General features: G+C 48.7%; 1 protein-coding gene across 1 annotated transcript in view; it reads right to left on the reverse strand.

Annotated features, from left to right (window-relative positions):
• Positions 1 to 4,171: 4,171 nt before the first annotated feature.
• Positions 4,172 to 19,087, reverse strand: part of FAM3C (FAM3 metabolism regulating signaling molecule C) — a 51,016-nt gene continuing 36,100 nt past the window's right edge. Inside the window, exons 6-10 of the mRNA XM_075558611.1 lie at positions 13,336 to 13,394; positions 12,005 to 12,055; positions 10,621 to 10,705; positions 5,999 to 6,125; positions 4,172 to 5,343 (exon numbers count right to left, since the gene is read on the reverse strand). Coding sequence (XP_075414726.1) covers positions 5,254 to 5,343; positions 5,999 to 6,125; positions 10,621 to 10,705; positions 12,005 to 12,055; positions 13,336 to 13,394 — 412 coding nt within the window. The 3' untranslated portion in view covers positions 4,172 to 5,253. The remainder of the gene's footprint in view (positions 5,344 to 5,998; positions 6,126 to 10,620; positions 10,706 to 12,004; positions 12,056 to 13,335; positions 13,395 to 19,087) is intronic.

Raw genomic sequence — 19,087 nt, forward strand, 5'->3', positions numbered from 1 at the left:
AGTAGTTTGAAACCACCAGCCACCCCTCGGGAGGATGAGACTCTGTTCAGCAGTTACAGCCTCAGAAACTCATAGGGGCAGTTCTACCCTGTCCTGTACGGTCGCTATGAGTCAGAACTGACCCGTTGGCAGGCAGTCTGGCTTTGTTTTCCATGGATGATTCAGAAAGCTAAGAGCAGGCAGGGATGCCGCCAGCCCTGGGCCTGCCTTCCCCATCAAGCCCCATGCAAACAGCATGAGCACCTTACACATGCAGCGCCATGTTTGAAGGCAGACGCCCTGTTAAAGATATGGTTGGAAGTCAACATAGGTTTTCAAATAACGGGTTTACCAAGGACCGATCTGAGCAAACCTGCTGGTTGGGTTCTGGGAACAACCAAATGCAGATGAACAAGGGGTGCTCACAGCCCCTGTATTTCCCACCTACCATGGGCCCGGCCCACATTGTAGGGACAGAGGCAGATGGCCCGGAACTAACTAGATGCCTGGAGTAAGACGGTGGAGGAAGACAGAGGGATCATCAAGAGACCCTCAGCTTGGTGCTGCCACAGGAGAGTCCACAGACCCAGATCCTAGGCTGAGCCTGGGGTTCTGAAATCAGAGGTGCCTGGAGACAGAGCGAAGCCCACCTGTGATGTCCAGGAGGGCGCCCGGTGTTGGTGTACTGTAAGCGTCAGAGGACAGATGTATACAGGCGAGACAGTGGGGGCCAGGGCACACTGGAGAAGAGCCACCACCTCGCTAGCGGGTTAAGTGCAGCGCTAGTGGTTTCAAGCCCACCGGCCGCTCTGGGGAGGAAGATGAGGCCCTCCGATTCTCTAAAGATGAGCCGCCTCAGCAACCTAAGGAGCAGCAGTTCTACTTGGCCCTGTAGTATTGCTCGGAGTGCACATGGACTTGATGGCAGTGTGTTTGGTCCCCTGCCCTAGGACAACCTCGAAGCTGTCTGATGGGATTCAGAGCTGAAGAGGCTGCCTGGTTACCTGCAAAAGACGTGGGCAGTAACAGCCAGCCAAGGGACTGTAGGGAGGGCCCGCAACTGGACATGGTTTACAGCAGAAACACATCAGGCCTGTCGGCCCTCTCGTCTGGCATGCAGCATTTTCACCACTGGACTATGAACTGCTTGGTCGGCGGTTCAAACCTACTGGCTGTTCTGTGGGCGAACAGGAGGCTGTCTGCCCCTGTAGATTGGCAGCTTCCAAAACCCTGCGGAGTTGCTGTCAGTGGCAATAGTTGGCAGAGGGTTCATTCTGCTTCGCTTTTACTGTCTGTCTCAATGGAAGCAAAGGCTGGCAGACCGGATGACCGCTCCCAGGTTGCAGGCTGGTGGAGGAAATGTTCTTTCAAGGCTTGGTAGCTGACATCATCTCGGCAGAGCTTAATAATGACTTCAGAAATGGCACCCACTGGGCCGTGTGAATGTCCCCTTCAGAATGCACAAACTGCCTTTGGGACAAACCCGAGAAGCACCTTGTCTCCACCCTAACAGCTGGCCACTTCTCTGCGCTGTCTACCCAGACACCTGTTAAGTGTTGAAGCCATTTCCCCAATACTAAAAACTGCTACTGGATTGATTCCGACTCACAGCGACTCCATAGGGCAGGGTAGAACTGCCCCTGTGGGTTTCTGTGACGGTGACTCCTTAGGGGATTAGAAAGCCCGGTCTTTTTCTCAGTGGTGAAACCACTACACCAATACCTTCAAGTGCCTCAACTAGTCTGCCCCTCCCTGAACTTAAACCCCCAGGACAGGCTTGCTTCCGTCACTGGCTGAGGAGCCCCACTTCACAACTAGCAACTGACACCTAGAGTCTGGCTTTTGCTCAAACCTAGCAGCTGCCTGTGAACCAGCCCCCATGTGGTTTTCAAAGGCTGATCTCAACGTGGACGGCCAGTTCTTTCTTCAGTTATCTGGGTGAACATGAGCCAGCTCTCAGCAGCTGAGCATGTGAACTGTTTGCACACAGGAGCCTTACTCTGAGGCCTGGTTCAACAGGCAACCCCAGGAGGAAATGAGCACGGAGAGGTGGTCAACCCAATAGGACTGCGTGAGCCGTGTGCACACGTGTGGTTTAGTGGGCTCAGAGTTTGCTAACCGCAAAGTTGGCAGTTCAAAATCACCAGCTGCTCTGCAGGAGAAAGATGAAGCTTTCTACTCCCATAGAGGCTCATGTGTAGGGCAGTCATACCCTGCCCTGCATAAAGGGTGGCCATGAATTGGAATTGACTCGATGGCAGTTTTACTTGGTGCCAATCAGAGTCGATGGCAGACGTGTCTTCCCGAGACAGAAAACTGGCCCTGAGATGATTTGGAAAAGGTTAAAATTTCAGCTCTTCTCCAACTCTTCATTTACGTGGACTTGTTGGGCTGCTAACTGCAAGGCACGCAGTTCCAAAACCAGCAGCCACCTGAGGGAGAAAGACGAGGCTTTCTTCCTGCCAGGCTGGCAGTCTCAGAAAACCACAGGAGGGCAGATCTACCCTGCCCTATGGGGTTGCTTTGAGGTGGACTGGACTCCAAGGGGCTTGTAGAATTATTATTATTGTCCGAAGGATCCCTGGTGGCACAGCAGATTAAGCATTTGGTTAACAGTTCGCCGGAGAGAGAAGACTGCGCCTTGGGAATCCTGAGGCGTCCTCCTGTGTCCTGCAGCGAGCAGTCGCCATCAGCTCAGTGGCCGTGGGCGGCACTGTGGGGACTACTGTCCTAATCCTAATGAAAGAGGTTAAGGGGCAGATCTTCTCCCTGATCAACTTAAGTTCTTTTCCCCCATTCTTTCATTTAAACAGGAGGGAGGCTCAACAGAACCGAATCAAACTATCAAATCTTTTTTTTTGGGGGGGTCAAGTATTTATTATTTGTGTTAACTTCTAAAAGTTAAAAAGTGCAATACAGACTACAAGGAACCCGCTTCATCTGGCAGAAAATTTTAAAGCATGGCAGGGAGGCAGGTCATCCCTTTAAAACCAAATACTATTTAAAGCATTGGGATTTTAAAAAAAGGTTTTTCTTTTAAGTTCACTTTAATTACATTAAAGTTGGGAATATCAAGACCGGTTCAATTTTGCTTTTATTTTCCCAAATAACTACTTATTCCCCTACTATCTTTTCCTCAGTTTCAATAGGCAGATTATGTAACACGTGTGTTCTGGGAAAAACATCTACCCATAAACTCTTAAATACCACCTGGAAGACCAACATGTCGATGTCAAATTTCTGGTTTTAATAAAAAAAACCTTCTCAACAACCTTAAATGAGCAATTGCTTCACTTGTGTCGTGACTGAAAACCTAAGAGACCTGAAAATGAAATGGGAGTCAAATTATTGCTTCCAAGGTTAAGTGGGCACAATCTGTACAAGGTGGGATCGAGACACAAGCTCACTCACTGCCTCCAAGCAGTTACCCAGCTGCCCTTTGTCCAGCCCACTGCTCGCCGTGTGGCAGGCTCCACACAGCACCTTCACGTTAGCCTTTCCATGCCAAGCGCTGCCCTGGCACCGTGTCGTTAAGCCCTTCACGAGTTAAGTTATCCAGAGGATCATGGTACATTTCACACACAGGAATGACTGATGTTTGGCTTGTCTGTCCAGCAGTACAATAAACACTTCACAAGCAGTGATGTGAAAAGCTCACAGGTGTATCGGTTTGCCAGATAATACTCCAAAATTGACAATGCAAAACCCAAAGTATTTATTGTCATTACTTTAAAAAAAACAAAAAAACAAAACACAAACGCAAAAATTGTAATCCCCAGAAATGTCTTTTGACTTACAGAATGGAGGGATGGATTTTAAGTGTCAAAATATACATGCTGAATGTTGATTTTGCACAAGAGCACCAGGTATCTGAAAAGTTTACCAAAATTGTTAAATGTGTAAGGTGCATTTACTCATGAATTACATTCATTTCAAGAGAAGAAGAAGTACCGCAAAGCTCATTAATCTTGATTAGCTGACGCATCTCCAACATGGTTTGTAGAGAAAGAGTAAACACTGCTTTTAATCTTTGTACACAGTCCTCCAATATTCAGATTCGAAATGTAAGTGCTACTGCCTTATGTGGTGGGTAACAGTTAGATCATTACATTTGTTTACGGTCGAGTTTCAGTAATCCATACACAAGAGGGCTAATGCCCTAAAAAAAATTATAATCATTTAGTGAAACATCTGAAATTAGGAAAAGTCTTTAATATTTTTAGGCAGGGTTGGGTATAACTCCATTCTGGGTCAAATAAAAACGTAATTTTTAAAGTTTATTATCAGTCTTCTCAGTAACTTGGACCGGTCTAAATACGCCATTCAGTTCAACAACAAACTGGCCATCAAGAAAGCAGAGGAAGTAAACACAGAATCCAACCCTAGGTTTCCAAATCAAAATCAGTGTTCTATTCAAGCACACCCTTTCCTTTCCAAACCACAGAGTCAATGTCTTGAGGTTTTAAGGAGGGAAAACACAGACCAGGTTTGCTCTTTCTGGACTAACTGAGCCGTCCCTAATGACCCGCGAAGGCTGGGGCGAGGGTGGGGAGCTGGTTTTCCAGTTCTCAGGAGCGGCCCAGACGAACCTTGCTCTGAACAGCAAACACAAAGGCATTCCCACAGCTAAGCCCCAATCCAGCAGACCAGCAGTGTGGAAGGCCACCTCCACTGACAGACTGACTTGTGTGCATCAGAAGATGTGTGTGCGTGCGCGCACTTTTAAGTTTTCATATCCAACCTTTCTAGAGATGAGGAATTGGAAAGAGTCAGACTCAGAAAAGAGGCCCGGCCCATGGAAAGAATTCAAGTCTGTGAAGCAGTTTTCCACACACTGACTAGCTAGTATCATCTTAATTTCAAAGTCTATACATATATACAGACACATACACACGAGTGTATGCGTGCATATATATATGTGAAAAAAATACATCTCCTCCTTAAAATGCACATTATCCCCAGATAGATTTTTCTCAGCAGCCAGCATACGCATCAATATATTTTTCTGCAATCTGTTCACTATCGATCAGGTATGCTTTTGGAATCCAACCAGGACCACAGCCGTCTGTGCAGAGTAGAGGCATGTGCTCATTCTGGAGACTATTTACAAAGGTCTCTATTTACGTTAGCAATAAATAATCCTGACATCGAGAGGATGCTCATGCACACGACGAGGGCCGCATGCTCGGAGATATGTACACGTCGTTCTCTGCGAGAGCGCTCCCGGCAGCAATGAAAGCGTGCGTTCCCCGTCGGGCAGCCCCCTTCGGCCCTTCAGTCTTGCTTCTGGGGGATGCAGCCTTCCATTTCAACCACTTCCGGCCACCCTTCATATTTGTTGGTGTCTTTATTGTTCTTGATGTGCTAATAGGACACAAGAGTGGCACACAGCTTAAAGGCAGTTCATCTGTCAGCACACTGGCCTCCTCGGCACTCATTTGAAAGAACGCATTGCTAAATTCTTGTCTATGGACTCATTAATAAGTTAGGGTCTACGATCTGAGATGTACGATGTGGGGGGGCCCGGCATGTACTTGACAGGCCTGCAAAAACTCGTGAGAGAAAAATAAAAATCATGGCAGGTTTGGGGTGGGGTAGGTGCAGATGTTCTTAATCAACAAGTAAAGTCGCTATCATAGTAAATTCTACAAACCTAACGGATTTTAACATCAGACGTTCCGTTGGAATCCTCAGTATCCAACATGCCACAAACAGTTGAAGATCAACGCTATCGTGTTGCATGGCCCCGTGGGAGGTCAACAAGCCAGAGGAAGGACTGCGCAGAGGGTGGCTGTGCATGGGGGCTGCCTCAGCGGCACCCACAACCCCAAGGAGCCGGGCTGTTCCGAGAGTTTAAACTAAAGCAGAGGCCATGACTGCGCACTCAGAATGTACAGGAAACGCAGGCATATTTGATGCCGGCTGGATCTCGGCTTCAAATAACTGGGATGGGGTCTGGAGCAAAGGACCGAACACCGCTGGTCTTTGGTCACTACAGATGGAAATCCGAGACACTAACCTGTTCAAACGGGCTTTTCGTCTTAATGCCTTTGCCTCCACAGAAGACCCAGTTATCTCTAAAACCGAGGCTGGTGATGGACGTGCTACCCAGATCGGCAATGAGCCGCCGCGCCTCGTCGCTGAGCCTGAGAGGGACACAGGGAAGGAGTCAGCACCGTGCACGCAAGCCAGCGCTCAGAAGCAGTCACAGCAGTGAAAAGTTCTGGGCTCCTGCAGCCTACGTGACGTGTCCTCGGTCCGGCAACTCAAGTTTACTTCGCGAGCAAGTGCCTGCTGGATGTCTCCATTTCACAGTAGGTCACTTTTAGTTACTTAGATCTTAATGACACGCATCCATCCGGTCCGTAAATGACACCCCTGGTATCAGTTACATACATTCGGACCCAAGACGACTTGCTCACTCACTGCCACTAAGTTGGAGACTTTAAATCTTTATGGGAGTAGACAGCCTCACCGTTCTCCCCAGGAGGAGCTGATGGATTCAAACCGCTGACCTCATGGTGAGCCGCTCAACGTGTAACCCACTACGCCACCGCAGCTCCCTTGCTAAGGTGAAGTATCAAGCAACCAATCATTTTGTAAAACGAAACATCACTTTCAAGCTCCATCAAACCTTTTGCAGGTTACAGGTGAACAGAATAAAGACATGTGCGACTAAGAATCGGAATGCTAGCAAACAATATCTTATTTAAAACAGAAGGAGCATGGGGCTATCAAGTGTTAAAATGAAAAAGAAACACACAGCAACTAAGTTTCTACTAGCGGGAGGGAGGAGAGTGTGAAAAGTCCACAGCTGGGGAATGCTCTCACCTCTGTTCTAGGGAGAGAAGAAAGTTGGTAGATACAATGTCAACTATGGAGCTAAAGAAGAGTCCATGGATTTGATCGTTGGTGCTCATGAAGAACATTCAAAGTACCATGAACTGCCCAAAGAACATACAAATCAGCAGGCAGGAGAGAGAAGGACACTGTACTTGGTAAAGCAGAGGGGCAGCCAAGAAGAGGAAGGCTCTCCCCCCACCCCAAGGAGATGGAATGGCACAATGACCAACGATGGGCTCAGGGCGGTGTCTCGTTCTGTTGTGCATCACTGTGGGTTGGACTGACTCAATGGCACCTACCATGACGGTGACAGAGCTAAAAGAAAGGATGAAAGGGCCAGTCTTGTAGGTCTTTGGTCTGTGAGGCCACTTTGTGCCACTGGGACTGGAGCTAAGAGGCAGTTCTACCCTATCCTATGGGGTCGCTATAAGTCTGAATCGACCCGGTGGCAGTAAGCTTTTGAATGAATGGTCTTGCCTAGCCGACCTGCTAACAATTGCTGTTGAATCAACTGTTTTAGGTATTTCTTGAAAACAGAAAGCGATCCTGGGACAAACCAGGAGGTAGGGAACAGGCTCTGAGGCTGAGCAGAGTCACCTGGAGAAGGGGAGGGGTTCTGGGCATAGGGAACCTCTGGAATCTGCCTGCAAAGCCCACTGGGAAAGGCGGCCTGGCTGACCTCTGCAGGTGCCACCACCAGAGAAAGTGGATTCAGACTCCCTTTTCCAGAAAGCAGGGTTCCTGGGTGGCTTTTACAACGGTGAAAACACTTGGTTGCTAACTCAATGGATGAGTGCGTCTTGACTCCACCCCTAAGTGCCTAGGAAGAAAGGCCTGGTAATCCACTTCTGAACAGACAGCTAACGGAAACTCCAGGGTGCACTGTTTTCTGACACACCTGAGGCCACCATCAGTTGGGAGCCCAATTCGACCAAAATTGCTTTTTCTATTTGCAGTTGTTTTGTTCAAAAGCACAGGATGCAACTGGGAGAACTGACCTTCTGGGCTCAGTTATGGGCAAGCTGGACGGGCCAGCTGGGCAGAGGGAGTGTAACTCGTCCTGGTGGGTACCCGCCACCTTTCCCCAGAATGGCCAACAAGCTGAGAAGCACTGAGCACAGGGGACCTTGTAGCAATTTCAGAAGTCTAGAATAGGAGCTCTTCCTTAAGAACAAGCCAGGTGGCCCAAGAGCAGTGTCCACTCTGTCATTACAAATCCCCAGGGAAGGGGCGGGGGCAGCTTCTAGTGGGGTGTTCTGTGACAGGCTCCACCTAATCCCCGGAAGTGTGCAACCCCAAGACAAACTGCTCCTCTGAAGGCCACTCCCTGACAAGAGACGAGCGGCAGAAGCCACCTTTCCTACCCAGGCTGAGAACGAGGGACTCTCCTCCCAGGTTCCCAGGAGGAGGGAACCGACGGGGGCAGACCTTGACAGGTCTTCTCGGGCAGGCCAGCCTCCTCCGCCTAAGGAGGAAACCGAAGCTGGTGGCACCCTGCGTACAGCAAGGCCTCCAGGCGCCCCCCCTCCCCACCCCACAAGTTGCGCGTCAGGGACTACATGTAGTACAGGTGCTTGCTCCCCTCAGCTAAAGGGTGGTTTCCTTTACAAAGTCACGGAAACCGGGGCCTCCTGGACAGTGACAGGTCAACGATGGTTAAATGCCTCCGGGTTTTTTTCTTTGAAAAAAGGGGAACGAAAATGACAGCCAGGAGGCTCCCAGCTCACTGTCAGACTTCTATCACGGAGCGCTTCAGGGAGGAGGAATCCATGCACATTAGAAAGGACGGGGAGGCAGGAGGAGTGGAAGTAGTGGGCATTCCCCAGCAGGTTCTGGCCAGGGATCCGGGCACGCTCCCACAGAGCTCATGCTCTGGGAATACAGACATGAACCTGCACCTGCATGGCACGTCTGCGAGGCTGTCTGACCAATGAACAAACAGGTCCCCGATGGGGGCGGCAGCAGCTTTGGGCAGCCTGCTCTAGGTCACCACTGTCACCCTGGCCATCCGTGGACTTGGACCTAAGAGTGATTTTGGAGGAGGCCCCAAGTGTGCATCATCGAAAGCTCCTAGGACACAGGTCAAAATCGAGAGCGAGCGGGCACAGCCTAGCAAAATGAAATGCGAGCAAGGCACACACAGGTACAAAGGTCTCCATTTTGATGAAACAAAATCAAGTTCTGAATGAGGGAAAGGGGTGGGGGGAGGGGTGACCCGACTTGGCAGTGTTTTTAAAAAAAAAAAAAGTCTGAGATCAAACTGGCCCGAATGAATACTCAGAGAAACAGAACACCCCCAACATGGTGAGCTGGCATCTCCGCAGCGCCAGCCTCTGTTCAGTGTGGGGCCACTTAGCTGGGGAGAGAAAGTAACTGGCAAGAGAATGCCCAGGGGCCAGCAGCCTGGACCGGGAAGCAACCTAGAAAGCGGACAGATGCAAAGTCGAAGGAGCCCCACGGCCGGCAACCTATCAGATGGCAGGCAACACGTCCACTGTGCCGTCTCTCTCTTGCTCAAAGAATTTAGCCTGCATTTAGAATTTAGAGGAAGATCACCTTCAGAACCAAACATTGAGTCCAAAATACTGCTGCTTCGTTTGGTTTCACATGGACCAATGTCAACAGCTCAGGGCCCTGGAGAGGTTAGAGGGTGGAAGGGGTATTTGAGCTTCCAGGGGCAGCGTGCCCGCCCTTTATGTTCTCCTGGGACTCTAAGCCTTTCTCCTTTAAACCCTGCACTCCAGCAAGAAGTCATACAGAGTACTCCGTCCAAGAGGGACACAGGAGCAGCATTTAACTTGCTCATTAGGATTCTTTACTAAACAAGCCCAAACGCAACTTGTTGCAGAGAGGAATCCCTTTGGCAACTTTGTCTCACAGGGTTGTTGTGAACTGGAGTAGCCTGGATGGACAGCAACGGGCTTGGTTTTAGTTATCCATACCCCAGATCACTGTCCGAGGGGTGTCGTGGGTTGCTTGGGGCTGCTGACCGCAAGGTTGGAGGTTCAAGCCCACCAGTCAGCCCAAGGGAGAAAGATGAGGCTGTCCTGCTCCCATCCTCTTTATCCAAAGGGCCTCTAGATTTAGTCTTGGGAAACCCTTTGGAGTGGTTTACTCAGCCTGCGCGGGGTTGCTATGAATCAACTCATATGTCTTAAGTCAACCTCCTTTGAGGCGTAAGAGCAGATAAAGCCAGCTGCAGGAAGCAGGTGAATACAGTTTCCAAGAAACCAAGAAACAGAAGCTGAGAAGGGCCAAAGGTCCTCCCCCAGACCCAACACAGAAGGCCTTATCCCGGCGTCTGTGCCCTGAATGTGGACTCCTAAGCCCTGGTGGCAGAGTGGTTATGCATGGGGCTGTAATCCTCAAGATCAGAGGTTCGAAACCACCAGCCACCCCCCGGGAGAAAGATGGGGCTTTCTACTCCCATAACGAGTTAGTCTCAGACACTCAGAGGCAGCTCTACGCGGAGCTATTGGGCTGCTCTGGGTCCACAGAGACTCGATGGCATTGAGGAAGGTGTTGGGTGGTGAACCACCTAGACTTTGAGGAAGTAAACGTGCTTGTCAGAGCTCCCCAGGCGGGGTTGTTTCTGTCGGAGAGCATTAGATAGCTACGTTATGACAGCTACTTTCATGGAAAGACAAGAAGAAAAACTAAGCAAAACAAACACTGATCGTGTCCACACAGTAGTTGCTCTGCTATATTTTACAGGGTTGTTTTTCCTCCAATGAGAATACACTGCCTTCATAACTACAAAGCACAGCTCCAAAAGCGGATCATAAAAAGTTCACATACTTGGTTGCTCCGTCGTCATAGGTGCCCATCAAGACGATTGTTCCATCTTGTATGGACTTCAGAAACTCAATGAACGGCGCCACATCTGAGAGGAAGACAAGGAGGGAGCGGGCTTTTATCAGGATGACGTCCCCGGTCCATCTCTGGCCTGTGACCTGTTTATAAATCAGGAGATCCCTAATGCGGAGCAGTCCAAACTGGGGCAAATGTCGGGGACGGCTCAAACAAACAAACAAACAAACCCTAAAAAGCAGTTTTACTGTCCCACAGGGTGGCTGCGCATCAGAATTGCTGTGAGGACAATGGGGTGGTCCCCCAGCCCCAAGAACATTTACAAAGGGAATGGAGATCAGGGGAGACCCTAATGCTGACAGATTCTCCAAACATACAACTTAAGACAAGAAGCAAGGGAAGAATGTTGTCCTTCCTCGCTTCCTTCAGGCACTCGGTCTTCTGGCCTCCTAGTCCTTGGCTCTGCCTGTCTCTAGTTCTTTCGGGCCTTCCACATACATGATGAAGAGTGCCAGAGACCTGCTCCACCCCCCATAGCATTTAGCCAGACGACACAAGGTGGGGCTGGGTGCTATCGCTAAATAGTTCCTTTCCTAAAGCCTGTTTAGCTTGTGTGTTGAATGCTCACATTTTTTTATCCGGACACAGTGAAAGTTCTACATAAAGATGGGAGAAAGGGGGAACCAATTACAAGGATCTAGATATAACCTCTTCCCTGGGGGACGGACAACAGAAAAGTGGGTGAAGGGAGACGTCGGACAGTGTAAGATGACAAAATAACAATTTATAAATTATCAAGTGTTCATGTGGGAGGGTAGCGAGGAGGGAGGGGAAAATGAGGAGCTGATGCCAGGGGCTGAAGTGGAGAGCAAATGTTTTGAGAATGATGAGGATAACGAATGTACAAATGTGCTTTACACAATTGATGTACGTATGGATTGTGATGAGTTGTATGAGCCTCCAATAAAATAACTAAAAAAAAAAAAAAAGATATCAAGCCCGCCAATTCCAGGTGTTTAAATGGGGTTTCCTGGCCTTGTGACCGACCACTTATCCTCCTGAATCCCCAAGCCCCTGGCTTAGAAAGTTCACGATAAAGTTTCGGCCCCTGGAGAATCTGCTGTGCTGTGCAGAATGGGATGCGTATTTTTTGAAACCTTAGTTTCAAATATTGTATCATGCCCTCAGTTAATGGTTTCTAACAAAATCAAGGTTTTTCTACTGGGATGGACCCCTAACCCCTGACTGGGTCACTGGTAAAAAGAGGTCGAGCCAGCAAAAGGGAGGAGCTGGCACACCGTCCGTCCGTCCCTGCACGTCTGCCATCGGGTGACATCAAGGGGACTCCGTGATCCGAGAGAGTCACACTCACCTCCGCCCCACATGTCAAAGTACTTGGTGTCCAACACTTCTCCAGTTTTCCCTGGAAGAGATTAAACTCATGACACACGAAGCAATCAATGGACGTGCCCTGCCCGCTGTCGGGACAAGTGACGGCCCCCCACGATGGACGCCAACCCACAGAAGACATGACTTTGAGGGAGACAGACTTAGCATCTGAAGGGCATGCCTGTGCAGTGTCTTTGTGAAGGAGTACTTCTGGATGCCCCGAGACTCTCTCACTGACTTTTCGAGCCAACAGCGGCCAGCAGAAATTCACAACCAACTGCAGGCTATGCGATGACCTGTGAGTGGTTTTTCTTCTTTACACGTAACCATCTCCCTGCGTTTTAAGGTTACCCCCAAATACACAAGCCCATTGCCTGCCCCTCACACTAAAAACCTCTCGAACCAGAAGCCGCCTTCTATCATATTTATCTTTTATTATAGAGATTTTTCTATCACTTTCCCTTTTAAAGGGGGCTGTTCACTTTAAACCAGTCAGAGGCAGATAAAGAACCTTGTCTCTGATAAGATGAAGGAGTTGTCAATATAAAAATGTGCCTCTTTTCAAAGCACTGAAAACCATTCCCGGGCACTACGCAGGGCAAGGACGCTGGTGCTTTCCACGGCCGTCACAACTTTCAGGGTTACTGAATATGAAGACCCAATGAGACCTCACTTCCCGGGTGCAGGTGTGATTCTGCTAGACTACCTCGAGAAGCCAGTGGACCAGTGTGGGCAGACAATACGTTCTTGCCCTGCGTCCCTCCCACGGCCCCGCGGCTCACCCATCCCCACACATGCTGCTGTCTGGACAGTCTCGTTCCTGTCCAGCCCACCTTCAGAGGGCGCTGTTGGAGGTCGGCGCCATTGGCCTAGTTGGCGGACAAAGTCGAACTAGGTTGGGATCCCGTCTCGAGCTCTTTCCCCCTCTCCCATGGAGTCACCGGTGGGCTTCGACCTCCAACCTTTCCATGGCCACTCCAGGCTGAGCCCTTGTGCTGTGCGCGGGGTTCCTTCACATCAGACGCATACTACAAACGTTGCGACGTGAAACCCATCTTTGTCACATGAGACCACTTAATTTCCTGACTGGGCACAGGAGAACCGTCACCCAAGAGGCTGGGGTGCTTTTGAGAAATGTGCCATCAGTGCCTGGACAACCGATCCGCAGCCACAGTTCAGGTCTCTGCCTGTTTCTGAACATGGGGAAGGAGGGGCTCGGTGTCAAGCCTGGGCCCCTTCCAATCTGATCTCTTGGTACTTGCTTTGGGCACATGAAAATTCCAAACCACAACCCGAAGTTAAAAATACTCTTACCATTTACCAAGGCAACATTGATCCCTCGGCCAACATTATTCTTAACACCGCTCATTAAACTGCGGGGGGTAAAACAAATAAAGAAATTCAGAGTTAGACATTTCAGATGAAAATAAACTGTGCAAATAAAACCATGCCAAGAAAATCTGGTTAGGCCGTCTGAGGGATACACGCCTTGCTTTGGGGCCGGCGGGAGTGGTTAAAGGTGGGCTTTGTGGAGTCAGGCAAGGAGCTCTGGTGGTGTAGTGGTTACGCATTGGGCTGCTAATCGCCTGGTCAGCAATTCAAAACCACCAACCATTCCACAAGACAAAGATGAGGCTTTCTATTCCCATAAAGAATTACAGGCTTAGACACACACAGGGGCAGTTCTACACTGTCCTATGAGGTTGCCATGAGCTGCCAACGACTGACTGGCAGTGAAGTACTACGTTAGCCAGAGTCAACTCAAGGGCAACTAGTTTGTTTTTTGTTTGGGGTACTAAGTAAGGGAAAGGAAACTCACAGTGGTAAATTTTACAACAATGTTCTTAAATAGATTTCATAAGTACACTAAAAAGTATTAGGGCAGTAACACATGTCAGCTCTTCTGCTCTGTATCAGAGCGTGAAATACCATCTTGCAAACCCTTAAGGCATACGGACACATGGCATCAGACCACAGTCACTTCTACAGCACATCAGATGTAATGCACAGGCAGTAAGAGCGCGGGAAATATTAAGACACTGTGATGCCGGACCCGGGAGCTACTGCGAAACACCTGCCTGGCTCACTGTCTGATCAGCGACGTTCGTTCACCTGGAGCGATGGCACTGAGCCAACTAGTGGGCACCTGGGGCTTTAAACCAGCTAATGTTCGAGGTGCGTGCTAAACCGCCCTGTGGCAGCTCGGGATGGGGGGAGCACGTGTGTGGGAACACACAGGCATGAATACAGCCATCAAGCCACACACAAGGTGCCATCCCGTGACAACGAGATCCACGCAGCTGGCTGTCCTGAACTAATTTCTTTGCACCTTCAACTTTGAGAACGCCTGCTTCCTGAAAGGCATCTTTTCATAAAACAGAAGTGTTTGCTGTGGGCAGTGAGTGTTTGGATTCACCCACATCCAGTTTCGACACCAGAAACACCAAAGGTCAGGCGAGAGCGAAGCCAAGTTTAGTGCCCATCAACATGATCTGCCTGCATCTTTAAGAAAAAAGGTGTATGAAGGGATGCGTGCCCACGAGTTTCTATGTAACCACTACGGTGGCGGTTTCCATGGCTCAGTGGAAAGAAAGCGTCCCTGAATGGCAGTGTGCACCAAGTAAACTTCCCTTTCGATTATGGGCTTAATCTTATCTTTGTTTTAATGCCAACACATCAGTAAAGGAACTTTCCGAAAGGTATGGAAAAATTTCTTGCTTTCCATTCCATTACCCCCTCGTATATGTAAATGATTTCACTCTAAATTTTCCTGACAAAGGAATGGGTAGCACCCAATGTAACATTAAAAGCTCTAAAGCCATATTGTGAGCTCCTTGTAGCTAGAGAGCCTCACGAAATCCTTCTCTACAGCCCACCTCTGGCTGCAGCTGACTGGGTATCTCCACTGACGTAAAGACGGAAGGCAAAAAAAGACGGGGCACTCCAGGGGGCTTCAAAGTGCACAGGAAACCTTCCCGTTATCTTTGCATTCCATGTTCCCCACAAGCTTTTGGCATTTCTTGTAACTCCGTGAACTTACTGAGAACGTGAGAAGCTTGCCAGAAGCAGGCACATTCTCAAGTACCAGACGTCAATGTCATAGCTGCCCCCATGGCCTGCCTGGGGCTTAATCTGCACCATCCAGGGCGCCCTCTCGCTCCTTCCTTTAAGCGGGACTTTTGACTCTTTACCTGCCCCCTGGGAAGAGCTGGATATGCCAAGTGTAACAACTGAAAAGGCTGAGAATGGAGAAGCTCAACTACACCCAAACTGTTCAAAGGAGACACACAAGAGGAAGGAAAAGAAAGCAAAGAAACCGATGACCAGGATCTACACGTAACCTCCTCCCCGGGGGATGGACAACAGAAAAGTGGGTGCAGGGAGACGGCGAACAGCATATGACAAAACAATAATAATTGATAAATTATCAAGGGTTCATGAAGAAGAGGGGAACACGGTGGGAGGGGACAAATGAGCTGATACCAAGGGCTCAAGTAGAAAGCAAATGTTTTGAGAATGATGATGGCAACAAATGTACAAATGTCCTTGACACAATGGATGGATGGACTGTGGTAAGAGTTGCACAAATCCCCAATACGATTATTGAAAGAAAAAAAAAAGCAAAGAAAAATAAAAACAGCCCTAAGAAGGGATGGAGTACTGAAACAGCGAAGGCATGGAGAGTTGTTAGGAAGAACTAAGTGAAGACAGTCAGTCAGAAAATAAAAACAAACTCCACCAGCGACATAATTCGAAGTCTCAGTGGCACAGTGGTGAAGCACTCCGCTGCGAACAAAAGGCTGGCAGTTAGAACCCGTGGGCCATTCCTCGGGAGGAGGAGCAGGCAGTCTGCTTCTGTAAAGATTTACAGCAGCGGTTCTCAACCTGTGGATCATGACCCCTTTTGGGGTCAAACAACCCTTTTCACAGGGGTGGCCTAAGACCTTCGGAAAACACCTTTCCCATGGTCTTAGGAACCGGGACACCACTCCCCTATCCGTCTCCAGGCGGGTCCGCCCACATGCAGAGACGCCCACATGAGTACCTGGCGTGAAGACTGGTCCCCATGCCACACCATGCTTCAGACAACATTTCATTGATTTGTCATTAGAAATAAATATTTCAAAATAGAGAATTACATATTGTTTTTGTGATTCATCACTACGCTTTCATAATGTTCAGTTTGTAGCAATGAAAAAACATTTTGCATATCAGATATTTACATGACGATTCATAGCAGTAGCAAAATTAGTGATGAAGTAGCAATGAAGGTAATGTTGATTGGGGGTCACCACCACATGAGGAACTATATGAAAGGGTGACAGCATGAGGATGGTGTAGAACCTCTGCTTTACAGCCTTGGGACCATTGCAGGCAGTCCCTCTGTCCTCCACCGACAGGGTCGGTGAGCAGGGCTTGGCTGGACAGCGGTGGTGACTGAGAAGCGCAGACCCTGGACTGTGTGTGCCCGAGCCTCGCTGAGTGAGGGAACCAAGCATCCCGGCACCAACGAGGGGAGGTTTCCAAAGTCCTTTGCTCTGCCATCTTCATTAATACACTTGGTAAGTAACGGCCAGCACTGTTAGGAAGATGCCCTCCGACGATTACACCCCTTCTCTGGGGACTGGGCACTCCCGAAAAGTCTGAAGCACGTGAGAAGCAATCTTGTAGAAATAAAGAACGTTGCATGTGCTTCCCACAAGAGGGCAGCAGATGATCATTTATTTAAAAAAAACAACACTTCACCAAACAGGAAAACTAATTAGCCAATGACCTTTCACAGGGAAGGTCTGAAATGTGTCAAAGTGAGCCACTCTTCAAGTCTTCGGTTTCCCCACCACCACTTCCTCAGACCTCCTTCAGGCAAACATCTAAAAACGCTTACAAAACTGCATCTACACTCCACTTCTTCAAACAGCTGTTTCCTGTGTCTGTTCCTTGTTCTAGTTGCTCCTCCTCTATAAGTATAAGCTTAGTATACACTCCAAACTCCCTGCTGACTCACAGCGCCCCCTGTGGCTCTCCCAGGCAGCAGTAGAAAGCCCAGGCTTCCTCCCAAGGAGCGGCTGCTGGTCTCAAACTGCCAACCAAGCCGACTGCAGCCCAACGCATAACCATTGCACCACAAACCTGTACATATTTGTAGCAATACAAATTTCAGATCTATAAAAATGCGACACAAAAAAGTACTTATTGTCTGTCTGAAATTGTTACACGAGACAGGTTTTAAAAATCTGTTTACTGTTCCTAAATTTGGGAATGGTTGTTTTTTAAATGTAAATGATAATATCAATATCCCCATACCATCTAGTCACATTCTGCCTCTTGACCCTCAAAGCCGGAAATACTGTCTGTCCTTTGAGAAAAATGTGTAGTGCTTTTTGTTGTATACAAAAAACACACTTGCATATGTGCCCCCAAATTGTCTATTTTTATACCAAACATTAAGAATATAATAAAATACAGGCAATCCACTTTCAAAGGAGAATTATTCCAATTACAGAATATTTCATTTTTGATGTATTTTATAAAATATAAGTGATATCCCTCATAAATTAAATGAGTATATGCTATAAAATAAGTGATTTGCTCCTAATATATTAAACAAATATAAGTGATCGCCCCTAATATAATAAACAGGTATGTTATCAAATATAAGTGGTTACCCCTAATATGTTAAATGAGTATATATCATAAAATATGTGAATACCCCTAACATATTAAATGAGTATGTTATAAACGATTACCCCATACATATTAAACGAGTATATGTTAGAACTTTAGTGCAATTAACTCTATGGATTCCCTGGTACAAAACAAGGGGGGGTGAGTCGGACCTACACTTTGGTAACTGATGAAGCGCTTGCACTCTATCTTAGATCTCCATGTGAACCCGTAATATAGCTCGGCTCAATCTCATTGTCCATAAACCAAGGCCACGGCCCTGATCCACAAGGGCACCTTGTCTCCATCAGGCTCCAGAGTGTGTCGCATCTTCACCGTGGGGGGTGGGGGACTTCCCAGCAGCCCCAGCCTCTACCAGAAGTGCCTCCTCTGCTGTTCACACCCCAAATGTCCCACATGCCTTCTCTGAGAACCACTGATCTAACCGAGCTGTCCTCAAAGCAAGCTGCCCGCACTCAGAGATTGTGCAAGAAGTCATGGAAGTCCCCACTGACATACTGTAGTGGGCACACATGCACAAACGTTGCTGCCAAATAAGGAAGGCCAATCAAAATGCTGTGGCAGCACCGGGCAGTGCCCTCCCCGCTCCGCTCCGCTCCACTAGCATTGTACACAGTAGCCAGGTACCTGCTGTCAGCGTAGAAAAAGGCAGGACAGGCCAGACTCCCATAGATCTTCAACAACTGGTCACGGCGCCCAGAAACAAATCTCCACCCTTTCCGAACACGGCCTGCACAGCCCTGCGGGGTCGGGCCTTCTTGTCTCCTCTCTCCAGCTCCCTCTGCCTTAGGGCACTCGACCATGCTCTCCCTTCGGGGCTGGATCAGGGTGGGGAACACCTGACCCGAAAGCCTGACGAGGCCGGTGACATCATCAATACCAGATACCACCACATGCCACATCAAAGAGAGGCCATTCCAGCCATCACATTGGGGGTGAGTTAATTAAATATTTGACCAGAATGACCCATGAACGATGCTATAAACATCACCATATTTATAAGGATAATTTAAATATAAATTACAAGTAGGATATTTATATAACATTATACAAATGCTATAAGGCAGGGGGAAAAAGCACTCTACCTCTAGTCTAGACCATAGGCTCCCAATCTTATTTGGCCTACTCTGCCCCTTTTCAGAAAACTAAATACCCCGTGCCCCTGGTAATGCAGGACAACCCATTACCCAGACCCAGGGCAGGTGTCTACTGTGGCAGCCCCGCTGCGTTGAGCACCCCTAGCAGGCACGATCACCACACATTTGGGGAACCACTGGTCTAGGTCTCTGCTCCATTCCCCTCTCCTCCCCAGGCTACCCACCTTCTTGCCCTTCACTTCTTGGGCTACAGATCAGGTCTTCTAAGGAGGGATGCCTGACCT

This window comes from Tenrec ecaudatus, chromosome 9 (assembly GCF_050624435.1).
Source record: "Tenrec ecaudatus isolate mTenEca1 chromosome 9, mTenEca1.hap1, whole genome shotgun sequence".
NCBI classification, from domain to species: Eukaryota; Metazoa; Chordata; class Mammalia; order Afrosoricida; family Tenrecidae; genus Tenrec; species Tenrec ecaudatus.